At 41.1% G+C, this 17457-nt stretch overlaps 1 protein-coding gene across 5 annotated transcripts in view; it reads right to left on the bottom strand.

The window, feature by feature from the left end:
* Positions 1-17457, bottom strand: part of ARHGAP24 (Rho GTPase activating protein 24) — a 489199-nt gene that overhangs the window by 54227 nt on the left and 417515 nt on the right. For 4 of the 5 annotated variants that reach the window (XM_008706156.2, XM_040624950.1, XM_008706158.2 and 1 more), the window contains one exon: positions 14986-15108. In XM_008706156.2, the coding sequence (XP_008704378.1) occupies positions 14986-15108 (123 nt within the window). Of the gene's footprint in view, positions 1-7596; positions 7724-14985; positions 15109-17457 lie in introns of those variants that run through there. The other variant, XM_008706162.2, reaches the window with a different exon arrangement.

A 17457-nucleotide genomic window follows, 5' to 3' on the forward strand; every position in this document is an offset into this window, starting at 1 on the left:
TGTTTTCTACTGTGGCTGTACCAGCTTGCATTCCCATCGGTGCTTTATGGAGTGGGCACCACTACTTTACTGAGGAGGAGACTGAAGCACAGAAAGGTTGAGTGACTTGCTGAATGTCACACAGCTAGTAAATGATGGAGCCAGGATTTGTTCAAGGCTTTTGGATTTCAGAGCCACTCTGTATCTATTACACAATACACTGTAGTGTGCACACGGGCTGAAAAATGAGTTACTGAGGAAGAAACCTGCTGCTTGCCAGCTTTCTGACCTAAACGTCTGTCATCACGCTAGCAGGAATAATATCTGCTGAGAAAATGCAAATTTGGAGGAAGATCAGAAAAAAAAATAGAGAAAGAGAAAACTCTGAACATCTTATGCATCCTGCCCAAGGCAATGATCTCCTTTATGTAAAGAGCTATGTCTATTTAGCAATATAATATGAAGAGAATTAAAGCATATAATAGATTAGAGATTCCTGTGGAAAATTAATGATTTTCTGCTTTAACTCTGGTCTTGCAAAGAATTAGTAAGTGATTATAATAGATGTATACTTCCCATTTTGTGGCATTGGAAATAGAATGTCCCAAACATCTCTGTCTTACAATGGTAGATATGAATCGACGTCCTATATGAGCATGTTTTTTTGCATGGAAGCTTAGGGGGAAATTTTTTTTAAGCTGTTTTGTTGAGCATTTTCATTGAGGAAGCGGTGAAACTTCAAATTTTAAGATTAACAAGAAAGCACAAAGGTCATAAGCCTATCCCAACTAGCAGCATGGGCAAAAGGACACATTGACTAGTAGATTATTAACAAGGATATACTCTGTGATGTGAGTCATGCAAACGGTTCTAGCTATGTCCATTTAAATTCCAGGGGAGGTTTCACACTACCTGACAAAACCATCCCCGGAATTTCTAGGTGACAAAGGTACATCATGTGTACTTCCCTTGGAAGTACGTTGATGGTGTCATAAAGCATCACCAAGGAGGTGCCTTTTCACAAGGCTGAGAAGGTAAATTACAGAGGTGATTTTATTATACCTGTGGGAGGCCGTTCCAACTGGAGAGAGAGAGAGAGAGAGAGAGAGAGAGATCTAAATCTCCTCCAGGATTTGTGAGGTTCCTCCTTTATGGGTGATTTATACACTCAATAGCTAGAGGCAGCCTGTGAAGTTAACTGAGTGTGATCAGATAAATGTATTCATATTCCACCGATCTTAAATATGAATAAACAAACACAAAGCCAAACCTTCTTGGATTTTCTGCGCCTCGCAATTATTTATTCTTTTTGCTCCTTGGTTTCCAGTTAAGTATAACCCTGGCTCCATTTCATCACTTTCTGTCCTTTTGCCAACCTATTGCAATTTGGACTCTGACAGCCATTCTACTAAAAGAGGTTTTTCTGTAGTCATCGGCAACTTCCTAGTTGCCAAATCATCGAAAGCCAAATTTACTTTTTGTATTACTTCATGCCTCACTCCCTTTAAAACTGTCAGTGTCACTCTTCTTCCTGACGCTTCTCCTGTGTTACATAGTTCTTGCCTTCCAGAATACTCTTATCAATCTCCTTCTTGACTGTGCTACTTCCTACACCCTTCTCATAAATTTGTTGGTCCTCTGGGTTCTGTCCTCAGCCCTATTTTTATGCTACTTGACACAATTTCTTTGCTTGACTACATGTAATCTCACTGTCTATCAGTTATTCCCAGATCTGTATCTCAGTTTGGGCCATTCTTAGAATCCTTGGCATTGGATTTCTAAGTGCCCGTTAGACCCTTCAGCATAGCTTTCTCTAAACATTCCCAAACTCAGAATTTCTAAAACAAAGTCACCTTTTCTTTAAAACCTGTTCTACTTCCTGTAATCCTGGTTTTGGTTATCCCCCTGAACATCTGAAGTGCCATTTGGGAGTCAGCCTAGATTCCTCCTTCCTTCATGACCCTCACTTAGTCACCACATGGGTCCCTTCCAAACTCACTGTCACTACATTAGGCTAGATCCTCAATATTTCTTCAGTGATTTTTGAAGAGCAGAGTATTTATTTCAGGCAAGTGCTGCCATAGTAATCTTCATAATATTTAAATTGGATCATGACATTCCTTTGCTTTATTTCTTCCAGTGCTGCCCACTGGCCAACCAAACTCTTTTTCACACAATACAAAGTCTCCACATTCTGATCTCGGCCTCTTTATCTGCCATTCAATCAACAAATGTTTAGGTGACGCCCACTGTGTGCCAGGCCCTACGCCATACCCACCCTCATTTCTACTGCTTGCTCACAAACGACATGCTCTCTGTCTATACCGCACTATTAGTTGTTCCTAAGTGAAATATGACTTATCATATCTTTAGGCCCCCTTCTAGAAGGTAGGTTTTGCCATCATGAGTCTGCCTAAGGAAACTTATTCTGCAAGGTTCAATTCATATCATTTCCTGTGTAAATTCTTTACTAACATTCCCTCATCGCTCCAGACCCAAAGCTTGATATGTTTCTGCTTCAGTCTCTTAGCATTGCTTTGTAATTATTTGTTTACACGCCTATCTGTACTGGACTACTCTCTCTCACCAGTCAAACAAGGATTGTACTTTTACAATCACTACAATAAAAATAATTATTTTACAGTAATTATTATTATAAATAATATTGGATAACAGCTGTAGACGATGTGTCTATCCAAAAAAGTCAGAGAGGAGTAGGAAAATTTCCCAAGGTGCCACACACACCAGGACTGAACTGAGACTGGTGCGGGATCTGAAGGACTCCACAGCTCAGACTCCGTTCTCCCACAAAGCCATGGTCTGAGTGTCTGTGTCCCTCCAGATTCCTGGGTTGAAAACCTACTGTCTAAGGTGATGGTATTAGGGTGGGGCCTTTGCGAGGTGATTCAGTCACGAGGGTGGAGCCCTCCTGAATGGGATTAGTGCCTTGGTAAAAGGGCTCCAGAGAGCTCTCTTGCTCCTTCCTATTCTGTCCCTTGAGCGTACAACAAGAAATTGACAGTCTGCAACCCAGAAAAGGTCTCTCACCAGAACCCAGCCATACCGGCCTGATCTCAGACTTCCAGCCTGTGAGAAATAAATTTCCGTTGTGTGTGAGCTACACAGTCTATGGTATTTTGTTCCAGCAGCGTGAATGCGCCAGGACAGATAAACAAACTCTCTTCCTTATGTCCCTGGAACTTAATACCAAAGTGGGTAAGGATCGAGTGCTCCGTAAACCTTTGGGGAATTAATGTGTGCATTAAAACAAACTACTTCACTTCTTCAGTTATGGAAATGAGTGAATAACTCCAATGTAAACTGACACTTATCAATAATTCTCAGGCTGTGACACTGAATTCTATAAGAACTTGAAAACAAAAAAGTCTGTAGTGTGCTGATGAAAAGCCAGAAGTTAAACAACTTTTCCATTATTACTCAAATTCTCTGCTGTCATGATTTCTCAGAGTTCCTGTCCTTTTCCTCCTATAGTTCACATACTAAGCCATATAGAGCATTTGCTTTTACTTAACTTTCTGCTTACTACAGTCCTGCTAGCAGAATAAGACTTGGTATCACCAGGATTATAATAATTTTTAATTAAAAATGAACATTCGCCCACGATAAATAGACAAATCAAGATAGAAGACATCCATTTAGTACAGAACTAAGAAACAAAGACAGCCAAAGTTTACTTCAGTCCATCATCAATACTCTCTAAGCAACCAAAAAAACTTATATGGATAGAAATCTTGTAATCCCAGGGGCTCCGAATCTATAATAACCAGTGAATGTTTGGTAGATCTTGATTCTTTTTGTAGTCAGAGTGGAGAAGGAGAAAGGAAAATAAAGGCTTGGAAAACCTAGGAAGTGTAATAATGCCAGCATAGTGGCCTAGTTCTCAGACCAGCAGACACCATTTACGTCTAGGTACCAAGCCGTGCAATTTACATGTATTTTCTTATTTGACATTCCAAGTATTCTGCAAGGAGGTCTCCCTTCTACAAACCAATTCAGAGATGCTAGGTGCAGATCTGGAAAGTGGCAGATCTGGGATCTATCTATCCTATCTTTTACCATAAATGTATATAAAGCACTTAAGGATGGCTATGAAGATAAGGTGGCCGGGTGGCAGCAGATAAGAAATGTAAGGACTACACAGAAGGCTTGGGTGAACAGAGAAGGCTTGATGAGAAATGAGAGCCAACAATGCCTAGAAGGAAGCATAAAGTTTGAACAGAGCAGGGAGAGTGTCATAGCACAGTGAAAAAAAGCAAAGAGGTGGCGTGGGACATGTGTTTAGGGAGAAAGAGGGGACAGTCTGGGGACCTGCGAGTTTATTCTCCAGGGATGGAATTGGTTAGAAGGCCTTGATAATTACATGAAACAGTTAGAACTTCCTCCCGGGAGCAAGAGGGACTCATAAAAATATCTGAGCTGTGGGACGCTTGAGAATACTATTTCAGGAATACCAATTGGTCAGTGCTTTACCGATGGCCTGTGTGTGGTAGGAATTTATGAAGAACATTAGGGTGGAAACAAGGGAGGATGGATGCTGTTTTGAAGAGCTTCTTCCTAGGTCAAAATAAGTTGTGTGCCTGAAGCAACACAGGCACAGAGAACTAAGGTGATAGAAACTGAAATGCAGCTGAAAGTCTATAAGGAAGGAAGAAGCAACAGTGCACGGCCACTCACCGGTTACAGTTTAGGGGAGAAGCTCTAGAGAATGAATGATGGTTTATCTCTGAGAGGAGAGCGCCTCAGGAAATAAAACAGAAAAAGAACAACAACAAAACAAAAAACCCCAAAACAAGATGCAGTTAGAATTGTAAAATTTACTTCAGTGTGTCCTGTAAGCACAACAACCTTAAATCAGCTAGCTAGCCTATTATGACCAGAAATGAACATGAACATTCGGGAACCAAGGTAGTATGCACCTCCAGGTAATCAAAAGGTTGGTTATGCTTCCCATACTACATACTAGTCTTCTAGAGGTTAAAAAAAAAATTACATATGTAGTTTCCAAATCAACAGGGTAAAAATACATTGGAATCATTCTCTCTCCAAAACGTAAATCCAAAGCACTACCATCCCCAGCTTCCTGCCTAAGAAAAGTTTCTCGGTTCCTAGATCTTTCAAACTGGGAAAACATTTTCAGTGATCTGTATTAGTACCCAAACGAAGAAATGGAGGGATGAAAAGGACAGTCAAGGACCAAAGGGATCTGGAAGAGGAAACAACCCTGAGACATCAGTTAGGGCCTGCCCAGCATGCAGGCTGCATGACCACCAGGCCTCTGGAAACTTTAACTCAACTCTACACTTCATTCTTAGGGCATTTCGAAAGCGGCAAGTCTCCACTTCTGTTGGCTTACCCTTGACAACGGTAAAAAAAAAAAAAAAAAAAAAAAAAAAAGGTTTAAATGTGGCTCAGGAAAAGCAGCCGTGTCAACATTCTTTGCTTCTGGGGGCTTTTCCATGAATCATGCACTCTCCCTTTTGCTCGCATTGAAATGACTTCAGCTGATGCTCTCCAGCAGGCTTGGTTGGGGAAAGCAGAAAGGGGTCCACTTCTACTTGAGTACCCAGGGGATGAAACAAAGCACAAAAGAACACTCTCTTCTTAAGGTAGCATGGTTTGGGGACCCAGGATCGAAAGAAAAGTCCATTCTTTTCAGGGCAGGACCTTAAATAAAGATGTAAACACCGCAGTGAGTCAGGCCCCTGCGGCTGGAGTGATTAGCGCTGCACACAGGAGTTGCTCTGCTCCCAGAGCCTCCTGGGGAAGGAGGGAGCGCCTGGTGTGCAGCCTGGCTCTGGCTAAAGGGGAAGGAAACTGAAAACAGCTCCATGCTCTCGCTCCTCCTCTCCTTTATAGTTCTGACAGGAACCAGAATACAGCTTTGTAAATTAGAAATCTGTTAATCCTTGACTCGCATGCTGAACATTCCTCAGATTACTAAAACTGCACAGGACAGGACAATAGTTTAAAAATAACCCACAAGAGATGATAGGTGGAAGCTGTTCCCCACTCCTGTGGTAGCCATTTGCCAGCCCAGGGGGATTCTCTCCACAGGCACTGCCTTCCCTCTCTGGTATTTAAGGAGAAAGGGAAGAGGGCATAAGGAATAGTAGTCTTAGGATTCTTGCAGATACGCTATGCTCCACTACTGGAGAGAAGGTGGAAAAGGTCAAAAACACCTTGCTCTGTGCTTCAAAGATACATTAAATGTCCCCAGAACATCTCATGTTAATAAATGAGTGGCAATAGCCTGGAAAAGTAGACCTTCTTTGCATGTTTGGACAAATTCACTTTAGTTGCTGAGGGCTGGAAGAGCTAGAAAAAGAGAGAAAGTCCTTGAAGCAATGACTCCCTAGCTTTTTTTTTCAATTTCTACCGTTACCAATTTCTCTGTCAATGATGCAATCTTGACAGTAACCATGAAATCTCTAGAGATCTAGAAAATATGAGGCATGTATCTCTCACTTAATTACCTTTGTGGATGAGAGAGGAATATAAATTAAACCTAAGTTCCTTGCTAATAATATATGATAATGATCATAGGCAGATCTTAACTGTTCAAAGAGAAAGACTCAGAAGGAATAAGGTTTAGTCTTTAAAAAGTTCCTACCATATCTTGCTTTATACACGTGTTTTTTTTCCTAACTTTGTTTTCTTCTCTCTTTTTGTTGGTTAGTAGAAAGGGTTAATTAATAGGTGGCAGATCAAAGAAAAAGGGAGAAAGAACCTTAGAAGCTAGTCATATCTGCTCCTCGTCTAATTATAAGCTTACTATGCAGGACATTAAATTATAACTACCTAGTTCCAAATTAAATAATCATGTCACTTAATTATCCCCATTTTAAAGAAAAAGGACATGTAAAAATATTTTGATACATAAATGTTTTCTAAAAGCATTTTATTTTACCTATGCTGTACCCTATAACTCCCCTTACACAAATCAGTTGTGAAATGCATAGCTTCTTTTATTGATCAGAAATTGTTGGATTTTCCCACTCCCTGTTCCTGATAGTTCCTATCTTTGGCCTTTGCCAGTGCCACCTTTCGATGTATTTGGAAAGTCAAGGTGACTCCTACTTCTAATCAGTGTTAGTCAATATGGTCAAAAGGCTCCTGAAAAGGGGTCACTAGAGATAACCTAATTATTCAAATTTTCTCAGCAGGGGAGGGGAGGCAAGCACAGGCAGCCAGAACAAAACCGATGTGATGGGAGCAGAGAACAAGGATTTGAGAGGGACTGATTTCAAGAACTCACAACATGGCTCCTTGATTTGGGTCTGGCAGCAGCCCAAGGTCGCCTTGGCCCCTCCTCCCAGAAGGGCCAGGCCAGCTCGCTGGGCTTTCAGTCGGTCAAGGTGATCCCCATAGGACTACCATTCTTTAAGCCCCACCTACCCGGCCCATTCAGTCATAAACCGATCAATAGGAACCTTGAAAAATAAATATAGGCAAGCAGAGACACACATCAATCACTCTTCTACAGTTCTAATCTCTTGGTTTTCAAACTTCCATTTTATCTGAACATCTACTGACCTTAAAGCCCCAGCGAATATAATGTATATTTTTTAAATGGACATGAAGAGATCATCTACCTACCTTTCCGAAAACTAAAACACCGTTTGATTCTTCTGTATGTAGTTTTAGGAATGAAAGGAGTTGACGCTAAGGCACCTGAGGGCCGTCCCCCAGTAGTTCTGTCTTCAGGCATCATACAGGCCCGAAGTTCTGAGCCAGTCTCAGGCTTCTTTTAAGACCAGCCTCTGCGCGATACCCCACAGCCACTCCTTCTCATGTTTATTTGTTAGGGTGCAAGTGCTGACTCCTATAACTCGAAGGCTTTTATCATCCAGCTCCTGGATCAGGGATAAGTTACCACCTCTCCTTTACTTCTTGTTTTGGCAAAAAAAAAAAAACTTCCTTTTCTCTTGCCTAATCCAAGGAGTTTTAAGGTTTTGGTGTTTTGTTTTTAAGTTTCTGCAGACATTCCAAAATGTCACAGCAAAGAGGACCGCAGCAAGCGCGCGGCACCTCCCATTCAAACAGCAGGAGTAGTTTTTTTTATTAAGAACTGTCTTCTCAGCTGGAACTGGGGGGACTGAGATTCCTCTGGAAAGGTCAGCAAACAGTCGTGTGCAAGGGGAAAAAGGAACAATGACAAAAAGGCCCGTGAGGAATACTTCAGGACCGTCCTTGCTGGCTCCTTTCAGCTGAGCAAAAGGGGAGGCAAATAATGGCACCTCCTCCAGAAAGCATTTCAGTGCATGATAGGTTCTTTTCAAAGGGCTCCCCGGTTCCTTTTACAGCACCCCGCATCCTTTGATGCTCTCTGCGGGCTTCTCCCTTTTCCCTTCTGTCTTCAAACTCCCGGGGCTCCCGAGAGAATCTCCACGTCAGAACAGTCGAGTGCCCGAGTGCCCGTTCCAAGGGGCCTCCTGGGATCCGTGGAGGTGGCAGCTCTGCAGGGAGCTTCTCCTCCCCCTCCTCCGGCTCCGGCTCCCCTTTTCTCAATGAGGGCTGGGCGGGAGCTGGCACGGCGGCAGCTGCTTCGTCACCGCGCTGTGGCTGCGGCTGCCTTCAGTGCCCGCTGGTCACATGCAGCAGGTGCAGTCACAACAGAATGAGGGGAGGAGGCAGAATGCCACAGGGCGTGCGAGCCTTCTCTTCCTCCTTCCTCCTCTGACTTTGTGCTCACTTCCCTGCCCTTGTCGGTGCAGCGCCTGCAGAGCTGGCTGCCTCAGCCATTCCAGAAAGCAAACGGCACCAAACCAACTCCAAGGGGGTAAGCTTTTACCCCCCCCTTCCTGCATTTATTCTCTTCCTATGCAAGACTTTTTCAGAGATTTTGCAATTCCATCTATTGGTGAGTGCTGACTTCAATATGCATATCACTAAAACATATGTGTGCGGACTCGTACACATGTGCGTGTCTGGAAAGTAGAAAAATAGTCTCCATCTGGTAACAAAGGACCTGGACCATAAAACAACTCAAGTCAACTCATGGGTGCACTTGCATATTTACACATACATATATATTTCTTGGGTTATGGTTTGAAAACCAATCTGGTTTTCAACGTTCTCCTCTGCTTTTGCACGCACCCTCTCCGCCCCAGCCCCCATGTCCACCAATACTCTCAATTCCACTCACTGAACAATGGACCCACTGGGTTAATCATTCATCCACCTCTCTGTTCCATGAGCAGATTCGGGCTGCTAGTGCTTTAACCCCAACTGACCCCCAAGGTCTCCGCGTTCCGTCCAAGCCATTTGACAGGCATGGTAAGAAACTGTGAGGAATACTGCAAAGGTGCGCCCTTTAGAAACATCATTTCTCTGACCAGCATGCCCAGATGGGTAATAGTTTGTCACGGAAGGAATCATCAGGAGTGATTTCTGCCCAATGGGTCAAACTTGTTCTTGCCTTCAGTGTCACGGCATGCTCGGAGCAAAAGAAGGAGGCACAGAGTGTAACTCAGTATAAACAAGACAGCGGCAAGGCTGGACTGAGAGCGCTGCAGCCAACTGAAAACCTCACTGACCTGAGCACTGGCCCGGAGGGAACACCCGTAACCCCAGGACTCTGGAGCTAGAACGAATCTCAGCTAAATGGTTTTGTCTAATTTTCTGATTTCACAAACAAGCAAACTGAAAGTCTGGGGGGGGTAATACCCCTTATCCAAGATCACACAGCTGTCTGTGTCAGAGGCAAGACCACATCACGGCTTAATTAACCCTTGCTTGACCATATGCCAGTTATTCATCATGAAGATTACTCACACTCAGTATTTTTACCGCATCAATGGGTCTCTGACTGAATTCTTTTTGTAAGGAGACAGAAATATGGGGAGAACCTGATTTTGTTAGTAGTTAGAGTTAGGCAAAACACTCAGATCTAATGAACACTCAATGGAGTCATACCATGGGCTTGGCACTTCCATACACATTGCCTCAAAAACAATTGAAAAGAATCATAAAAAAAACAAAAACAAAAAACAAAAACAAAAAAACAAAACAATAAAACACTGCAGGGGTGCCTGGGTAGTTCAGTTGGTTAAGCGTCCAACTCTTGATTTCAGCTCAGGTCATGATCTCAGGGTCCTGGGACTGCGCCCCACATGGGAGTCCGCACTCAGCAGGGAATCTGGAGATTCTCTCCCTCCCTCCCCCTTCACCCCTCCCTCCACTTGTGCTCTCTCTCTCTCTCAAATAAATAAGTAAATCTTTAAAAAGAAAAAAAAACAGTATTAAAAAAAAAAGCAAACATAAACAAGCAAAACAAACCTAAACTTTTCCAAAGCTAAATAAATGCTTTGACAGCCTAAATTTCAGATCTGACTTTTAGGCAGAAACTGTGTGTCTCTCAGCATTATTAATGGGGAAGCGACTGTTTACAAGTGGTTTTAAGCCGATCATACAAAGCTGGAAGTATCCAGTATCTGGATTCAATACTGAATTTTCTTATCAGGCTAGGTTGTTAAGCAAATGTCTACTTCTTCCATTTCCATTGGTTCCCCTCCCTTATCTGATTATCTTTTGTAAGTTTGCTTTGTTTAATAAAAAGAAAAGGCCTATAATTCCAAAGCCCTACAGGTCTTCATTTCTAAGAGACTGAAAAGCTTGGCAAGCTCCTTGGGGTGTCTGCTATTTTTCATTGAATGTCTAATTATTGTAATGGTAAAGAGGGAATATTTTACATGGGTATGCAACCCGAACAAGGATAAGCTTAGGTGTCTCATGAAAAACTTTAACTTTTTAAAAACAGGCTGTGACAATGCAGTGCAGGTAGTGAAAGGCCCTTTCTATAACAAGCACATTTAAAATGTATCTGAAGGAGGTATACAGAAATCATACATCAGAGTGATATGTCACCTTCCAAATGTCTTTGCAGATTCCATTTAATCAATGGCCACAACAATATTTAAGCATTGGAAGGGAGACTGGAATCTAAGAGGTCTTAGTTTAGGTTTAATAGAGTCTTGGATTCCATAACTAAGATAGGGAGGAGAAATGTATTTTCTTATGAAAGGCAATTAATGGCAATTTTGAAAATTTTTAACACATTTTTTGAGATATAATCCACATACCCTAGAATTCACCCATTTCAAGTGTACAAGTCAATGATTTTTAGCATATTCACAGATATATACAACCATCATCATAGTCAATTTTAGAACATTTTCATCACCTCAAAAAGAAATCCCATATCTTGGGCTATCACCTGCCCCCTCCAACATTCCCATCCCAGCATTAAGTGACCACTAATTTACTTTTTGTCTCTATAGTTTTCCCCATTACGTACATTCTTTTTCTTTTTAAGATTTTATTTATTTGAGAGAGAGAGAGAGAGAGAGAGAAAGAGCGAGCACAAGCAGGGGGAGTGGCAGAAGGAGAAGGAGAAGCAGGCTCCCCACTGGGCAGGGAGCTGGACTCGGGGCTGGATCCCAGGACCCTGGGATCATGACCTGCATTGAAGGCAGACACTTAACCAACGGAGCCACCCAGGCGCCCCTGTTCTGTACTGTCATATGAACAGAATCATGCTATGTAGCCTTTTGTGACTGGCTTCTTCCACTTAGCATAATGTTTTCAAGGTTTATTCAGACTGTAGCAGGTATCAGTACCTCAATCCTTTTTTATGGCCACATAATAACCCCTGGTACGGATATATCACACTCTATGGACTTATTTGTCTATTGATGGACATTTGGGCATTTCCACTTTTTGAGTTGTAAGAGTTCATTATAAATTCTGGATACAAGTTCATTATTAGATGTATGGTCTGGAAATACCTCTTCCCAATCTGTTGATTATATTTTCACTTTCCTGATGGTATCAGTTCAGGTATTTTTGAAGGACTTGAAAAACCATATTTATTTTAATTAGCATAATTTTAAAATTTTTGTTTTCATATACTGAAGGATATACTATTTGTAAGGCATGAGCTTGTAATTGTGGTTTTTCATTCCCAAAGTACATGTAATAGATCACATTATTGTGCGAGAAAGCAGGAGGAGCTCACAAGTTTCCTTCCTAGTTCTGTTACTCCCAGCATGACTGATATATGGCAAATTAGTCACCCTCTCTCGGTCTTCATGACCTAATCCACAAAATGTGGGATTGAATTAAAACAGTGGTTTTAAAAGATGCTTTATCAGCAGAAAACTTTTTTCAACCAAATGTTAGGTGTACTCCTAATATATAAGGTAAATAAAAGGGTTTTTAGTTATATACACTTGTTTGCAACTCGAATTTGTAATATTTCTTTAAAATGCAATCAATGAACAGAGGGGGGTATATTAATATGAACATTTGAAACCCTAGATTATGGGTGACAGTTGCAATCTTCTACCAATGTCAATATTCAGTTTGGTTCTATATTCTGTATTTACTTTAAAAAATGCTAATGTTCAGTTGGACCACAAACGATTCATTGCAAATTGAACGAGTAATTTAAAAGCCTGCCTTGCATTCTCATAACACTCTTCAATTAAACAAAAAGGGCAGAAAAGTTTTTATTGGAGCATTGTTTCTATGGTAAGTGTTCTATGCTAAAATATACCTCTTTACGAGTAAATTTGAATCAGGCATTTACAAAATCCCTGAAGCTCGTTTCATAGGATAAAGTACAGTAGTCCCCTCTTATCCACAGGAAATATATTCTAGGACCCCCAGTGGATGCCTGAAACTGGGGATAGTACTGAGCCTTATATATACTATGTTTTTTCCTTAGATATATACTTATGATAAAGTTTAATCTATACATTGAGCACAGTGAGAAATTAATAATAAAATAGAACAATTATAACAATACACTGTAATAAACGTTACTCGCATGTGGTCACTCCCTCTCAAAATATCTTGTAGTGTATCACCCTTCTTCTTGCAGTGATGCAAGATGATAAAATGCCTACGTGATGAGAGGAAGTGAGACATAGCATTAGGTAACTGTTGCCCCTCTGATGATAGATCAGAAGGAGCATCGCCTGCTTCTGGACCGTGGCTGACCGCGAGTAACTGAAAACTGCTGAAAGAGAAACCCCAGATAAGGGCAGAACGACTGTACACGGACCGATCAAGTACCAGAGCTCCCTTCCAAGTTCATATTTGAAGACTTATATATAGCCCTTGTCTAGTCCCACTGGGATAACTTTGGGGACTCCTGAGCCGTTAGTAGTGTCTCTGTGGCTACTGATTTAATAAAGCTAATTGGATCTCATTCAATTTTCTTGAGAAAAGGGCAGATGGAAGAGGAGGAAAGGGAGAAAATGGTACACTTCATGGAAGTAATGCCAAACAAAAATACTTCCTTCGACAGATACTAAGGATCCTTCCAAACTCAGAAGCCCCAGAAATTTGATAATGGGGGGGGACTCTTTAGAAATGACAGGAACTTTGAAAAGACACATCTTCAGGCACCCCACAAATTCCTGGCTCTGGAGCTATCAGCAAACCTCTAGCAGGTGAGTAAGTGTCTCAAGAGCAATCGTGAGCCATCCTTTGCTAATGTTGTAGGGGGCACCTCAGCCCACAGGTCTTTTCAAATGTTTACATAGTCACTTACTAGCCATTTTAATATATAAATAGGGTGACCCTATAAGTTGTCACCGAAACTACGACACCATGAAAGTGAAAAGCAACACTGTCAATGATTATCCTGGGACAACAATCGTAAACCAGACTGTTACCAGGCAAACTGGGATGAACGGTCACCCCGGTGAGGAACCACCCCCTTCCCCAACAGAAGGCACTGCTAGAAAACAGACACTCTGCGGACCTGTATCACTCACCTGGTAAAACCTAACTTTCCAACTTTTTAAAGTACACACCTTTGAAGCTATGCTGAAATACAAAGTGGTGAGTCAGCCTAAGAAGTATCTAAGATGTTAAGGGAAAAAAAAAATTCACTTGTGAATTCAGGGTGCTGACAATACACAAAAGAGAATATAAAATAAATATTGGAATTATAATTGGTTTGCTAAGTATGAATTTGATTTAATACAATTTACTTTAACTTCATGAACATAAAATAATTAGGCTTTATATTTTGGGAAATGCATGTTGGTTATAGACAAATTTTTTTGAGTCCTTATCATTTTGGTTCCACTTACTGAATTTTTGATTTATGTAATTTGTTTATGTCATATCTGTTTATTTTATAATCCTTGATAGACAGAGATCATGTCTTTTACCCTTTCTTTCTCCTTTTAGTTCTATTTATAGTACCATTTAGTTTAGTGCATTCTCAAAACTGTATTAACTAAGATTTTAAAAAATTTATCAAATCCACAAACAAAATGCCTGATCATAAGGCATTTTGTTACTTTAGTAATTATCAGATTCTCATCTAGAACTTTGCCATTTTTCTTCAATATCACTGATCAGCTCAAGGCTAGGTTCCCGATACTAGTCAAAAATTTTTTTGCCCCATAACTGTATAATCTTAACTAATGTACATTTACAGTACCATTCCTGTAACTATTTATTGTTAGTGAAATGGAAAAATCCAAAACAAAAAATACATCATCCCTTTTTATAATTCAAGATTTTCATAGAATAAAGTTGGTTAATGATGATATTTGATTTAAATTAAACTTCTGAGCGTTACTTAGATGTATGTCCAATAACATGGAATAGTTTACTATTTATTTTAATAGTCATCCATTTGAAAATAGGAGCTCAGGGGCACCTGGGTGGCTCAGTCGGTTAAGTGTCTGCCTTCGGCTCAGGTCATGATCCCAGGGTCCTGGGATGGAGCCCCGCGTTGGGTTCTCTGCTTGGCAGGGAGCCTGCTTCTCCCTCTCCCTCTGCCTGCCGCTCTCCCTGCTTGTGCTCTCTCTCTCTCTCTCTCTCTCCTTCTCAAATAAATGAATAAAATATTTTAAAAAAAGAAAAAAGAAAATAGGAGCTCATAGTAACATCACTTGGGAGGGCAAGGATGAACAGCTTTGGCCTCCCTTTCCATTCTTCCATAATTCTATATATACTCACCTCCTCCAAAAGGTCCCCATATGACTCGGCGGATGGATTTAACCCAGTCTTCCATATCATTCTGGGTGCTCGCCATAAGGAGGTAGCTCTCATGGTTTGCTGTCATCCGATCTCGATCGCCTCCTGCAAGATAGTTAACACATGAGTGTGTGCTCAGCTGAAGATTCCCCACCAGCAGCAGAGTCCCTGAAAGGTACACTGTGCCTACCCAATCAATTGGAGATGTTTACCATGGTTTCAGAATGAAAAAATCTGCTTAAAAAGGAAAGGCTCTTATGTTTCCAGGGGAAAACTGGAGAACAAATGTCATTCCCCAAACAAAGCCTGCCTTTTTGTCCTAGCAACAACCCATAGGTCTGCATTAACTTATAATCCAATCTATTCACACTGCACTGCTGAATAAGGAGAAATAGTAAAGCAAAACGAAAGATGGAGAAGTAATCCACAGAGCCTGGATATTCACCGGAAGCAAATGCTGAGCAGTCTGAGTACTGCTTAATACACACAGTGAGGCCACCAGGACATCATGGGTGGTCAGGGGAGTTCTAGGAAAGGGAAAAGAACCACGTGTAAAAACTTCTGACCCAGAGGTCCACTTCTATTGCTCCATCATGGAAGGAAAGCTTCTTCCCCCAGAACACACCTTCAGGGGGGCAAACACAGAGAAGAGGAGAAAGCAGCGCAGGCTGGCCAGCCACAAAGGCCAATTCAACCCTCTAGATGGCCCTCGCACCAAAGTGTAAGCTTCAGGAAACTCCAGGGGTATCTCCATGCAAAAGCCTGATGGTTTCTCTCATTTTACCACCCCTCCAAAGAACATCCCATATCCTTTATAACCTTTATAATTTCTAGTATCAACTTTGAAGTGCTAGACCTCTGACGCATGTGATTTAATTTCTTAGAAATGTTTTATAGCATATTTATATTTCCCTAGTGACTTAAATTTCTCATTTATAAAACAGGCATAACCATATATGACCTTGAAAGAGGTCTTGAATCCCGGTTTTCCTTCTTATTTTATGGTTAAAGAAGTATTTCTTTTTTTTTTTTTTAAGATTTTTATTTATTTATTTATTTGAGAGAAAGATTGAGAGAGAGTGGGGGGGGGAGGATCGGAGGGAGAGGAACAAGCAGACTCTGCACTGAGTAAGGAGCCCCACAGGGAGCTCAGTCTTACGACCCTGCAATCATGACCTGAGCCAAAATCAAGAGTCCGTTAACCCACTGAGCCACCCAGGCACCCCTCAAGGAGTATTTCTGAAGACATGTATCAGCAACTATGCTGCTTCAATCTCCTTGAAAATAATTCACAGAAGGAATAATTAAGGAAATGGAACATTTAACTGAATTCTGATAATATTTTAGTATTACACTAACTTTTGATGTGCTTAAAATAGCCATGCACATTAAAGTGTTCACTAAGTGAACACAAAGTATTGTACACTTGCAACCTTGGGTTGAATTAATTCATATCCAAGTGTTGTGTTCGACTGAGACATTTTTGTTTCTAAGTGGATCTGAACACCTTCAGGAGGAGCTTATCCAATTCATAACAGGCCCACCACTCACTATTCTTTCCTGTCCAACCTAATCTGCACATAGCTGTGAAAGCCACAGGCATTTGAATCTGTGACCTCTGAATTCTATTCAAGTGTCCTAGATTGAGAAATACTACTCTTCTACCACTGAGGTAAATTTATAGAACACGTGAAAGGTCAAAGAAGTGAAATAACTTTAAGCCAATTAGATGAACAAGTAGAATTAACGTTGTACATTTTAATACAGCTGGATGGGAGTGTGAGGAGGGACCGAGGAACCACATCAAATTGGTTTCTTGGGGCGCCTGGGTGGCTCAGTGGGTTAAGCGTCTGCCTTCGGCTCAGGTCATGATCTCAGGGTCCTGGGATCGAGCTCTGCGTCGGGCTTCTTGTTCAGCAGAGGAGTCTGCTTCTCCCTCTCCCTCTGCCCCTCCCCCTGCTTGTGCTTTCTCTCTCACTCAGTCTCTCAAATAAATAAATGAAATCTTTAAAAAAATTGGTTTCTTAATGTTTACAAATTCTTGACTAAACAAGGCTAGCCTTCTCATATTATAAAGAACACCTCACTGTTCGGGAAACAATGACCCACTTAGACCTGTACATCCATCTTCAGTCCATCATCAGCTTAATCAACTTGTATCTGAAAAAGCATAGGTTTAGGAGTCAGAGAAAACCCAGCTGAAATCTTAATTTTACCTTGTATTGGCTATTTGATTTCTGGGAAATTACATAATTTCTGGAAACTAAGTGTTTCTAATTATGCTTTAGATATAATAATACTGATAGAGTAAATTTTTGTGAGAATTCAGTGAAATAAACTGAAAATACTAGCCCTGTGTTAGGCTAAAGGAGAAATTCTGCAGATATTAATTCAGCCTCATTTAACTGCTCCCACACCTACAAACGCAAAAAGAACATATTATATTTAATTTGA

Source organism: Ursus maritimus, unplaced genomic scaffold (assembly GCF_017311325.1).
Source record: "Ursus maritimus isolate PB19 unplaced genomic scaffold, ASM1731132v1 scaffold_8, whole genome shotgun sequence".
In the NCBI taxonomy this organism is placed as follows: Eukaryota; Metazoa; Chordata; class Mammalia; order Carnivora; family Ursidae; genus Ursus; species Ursus maritimus.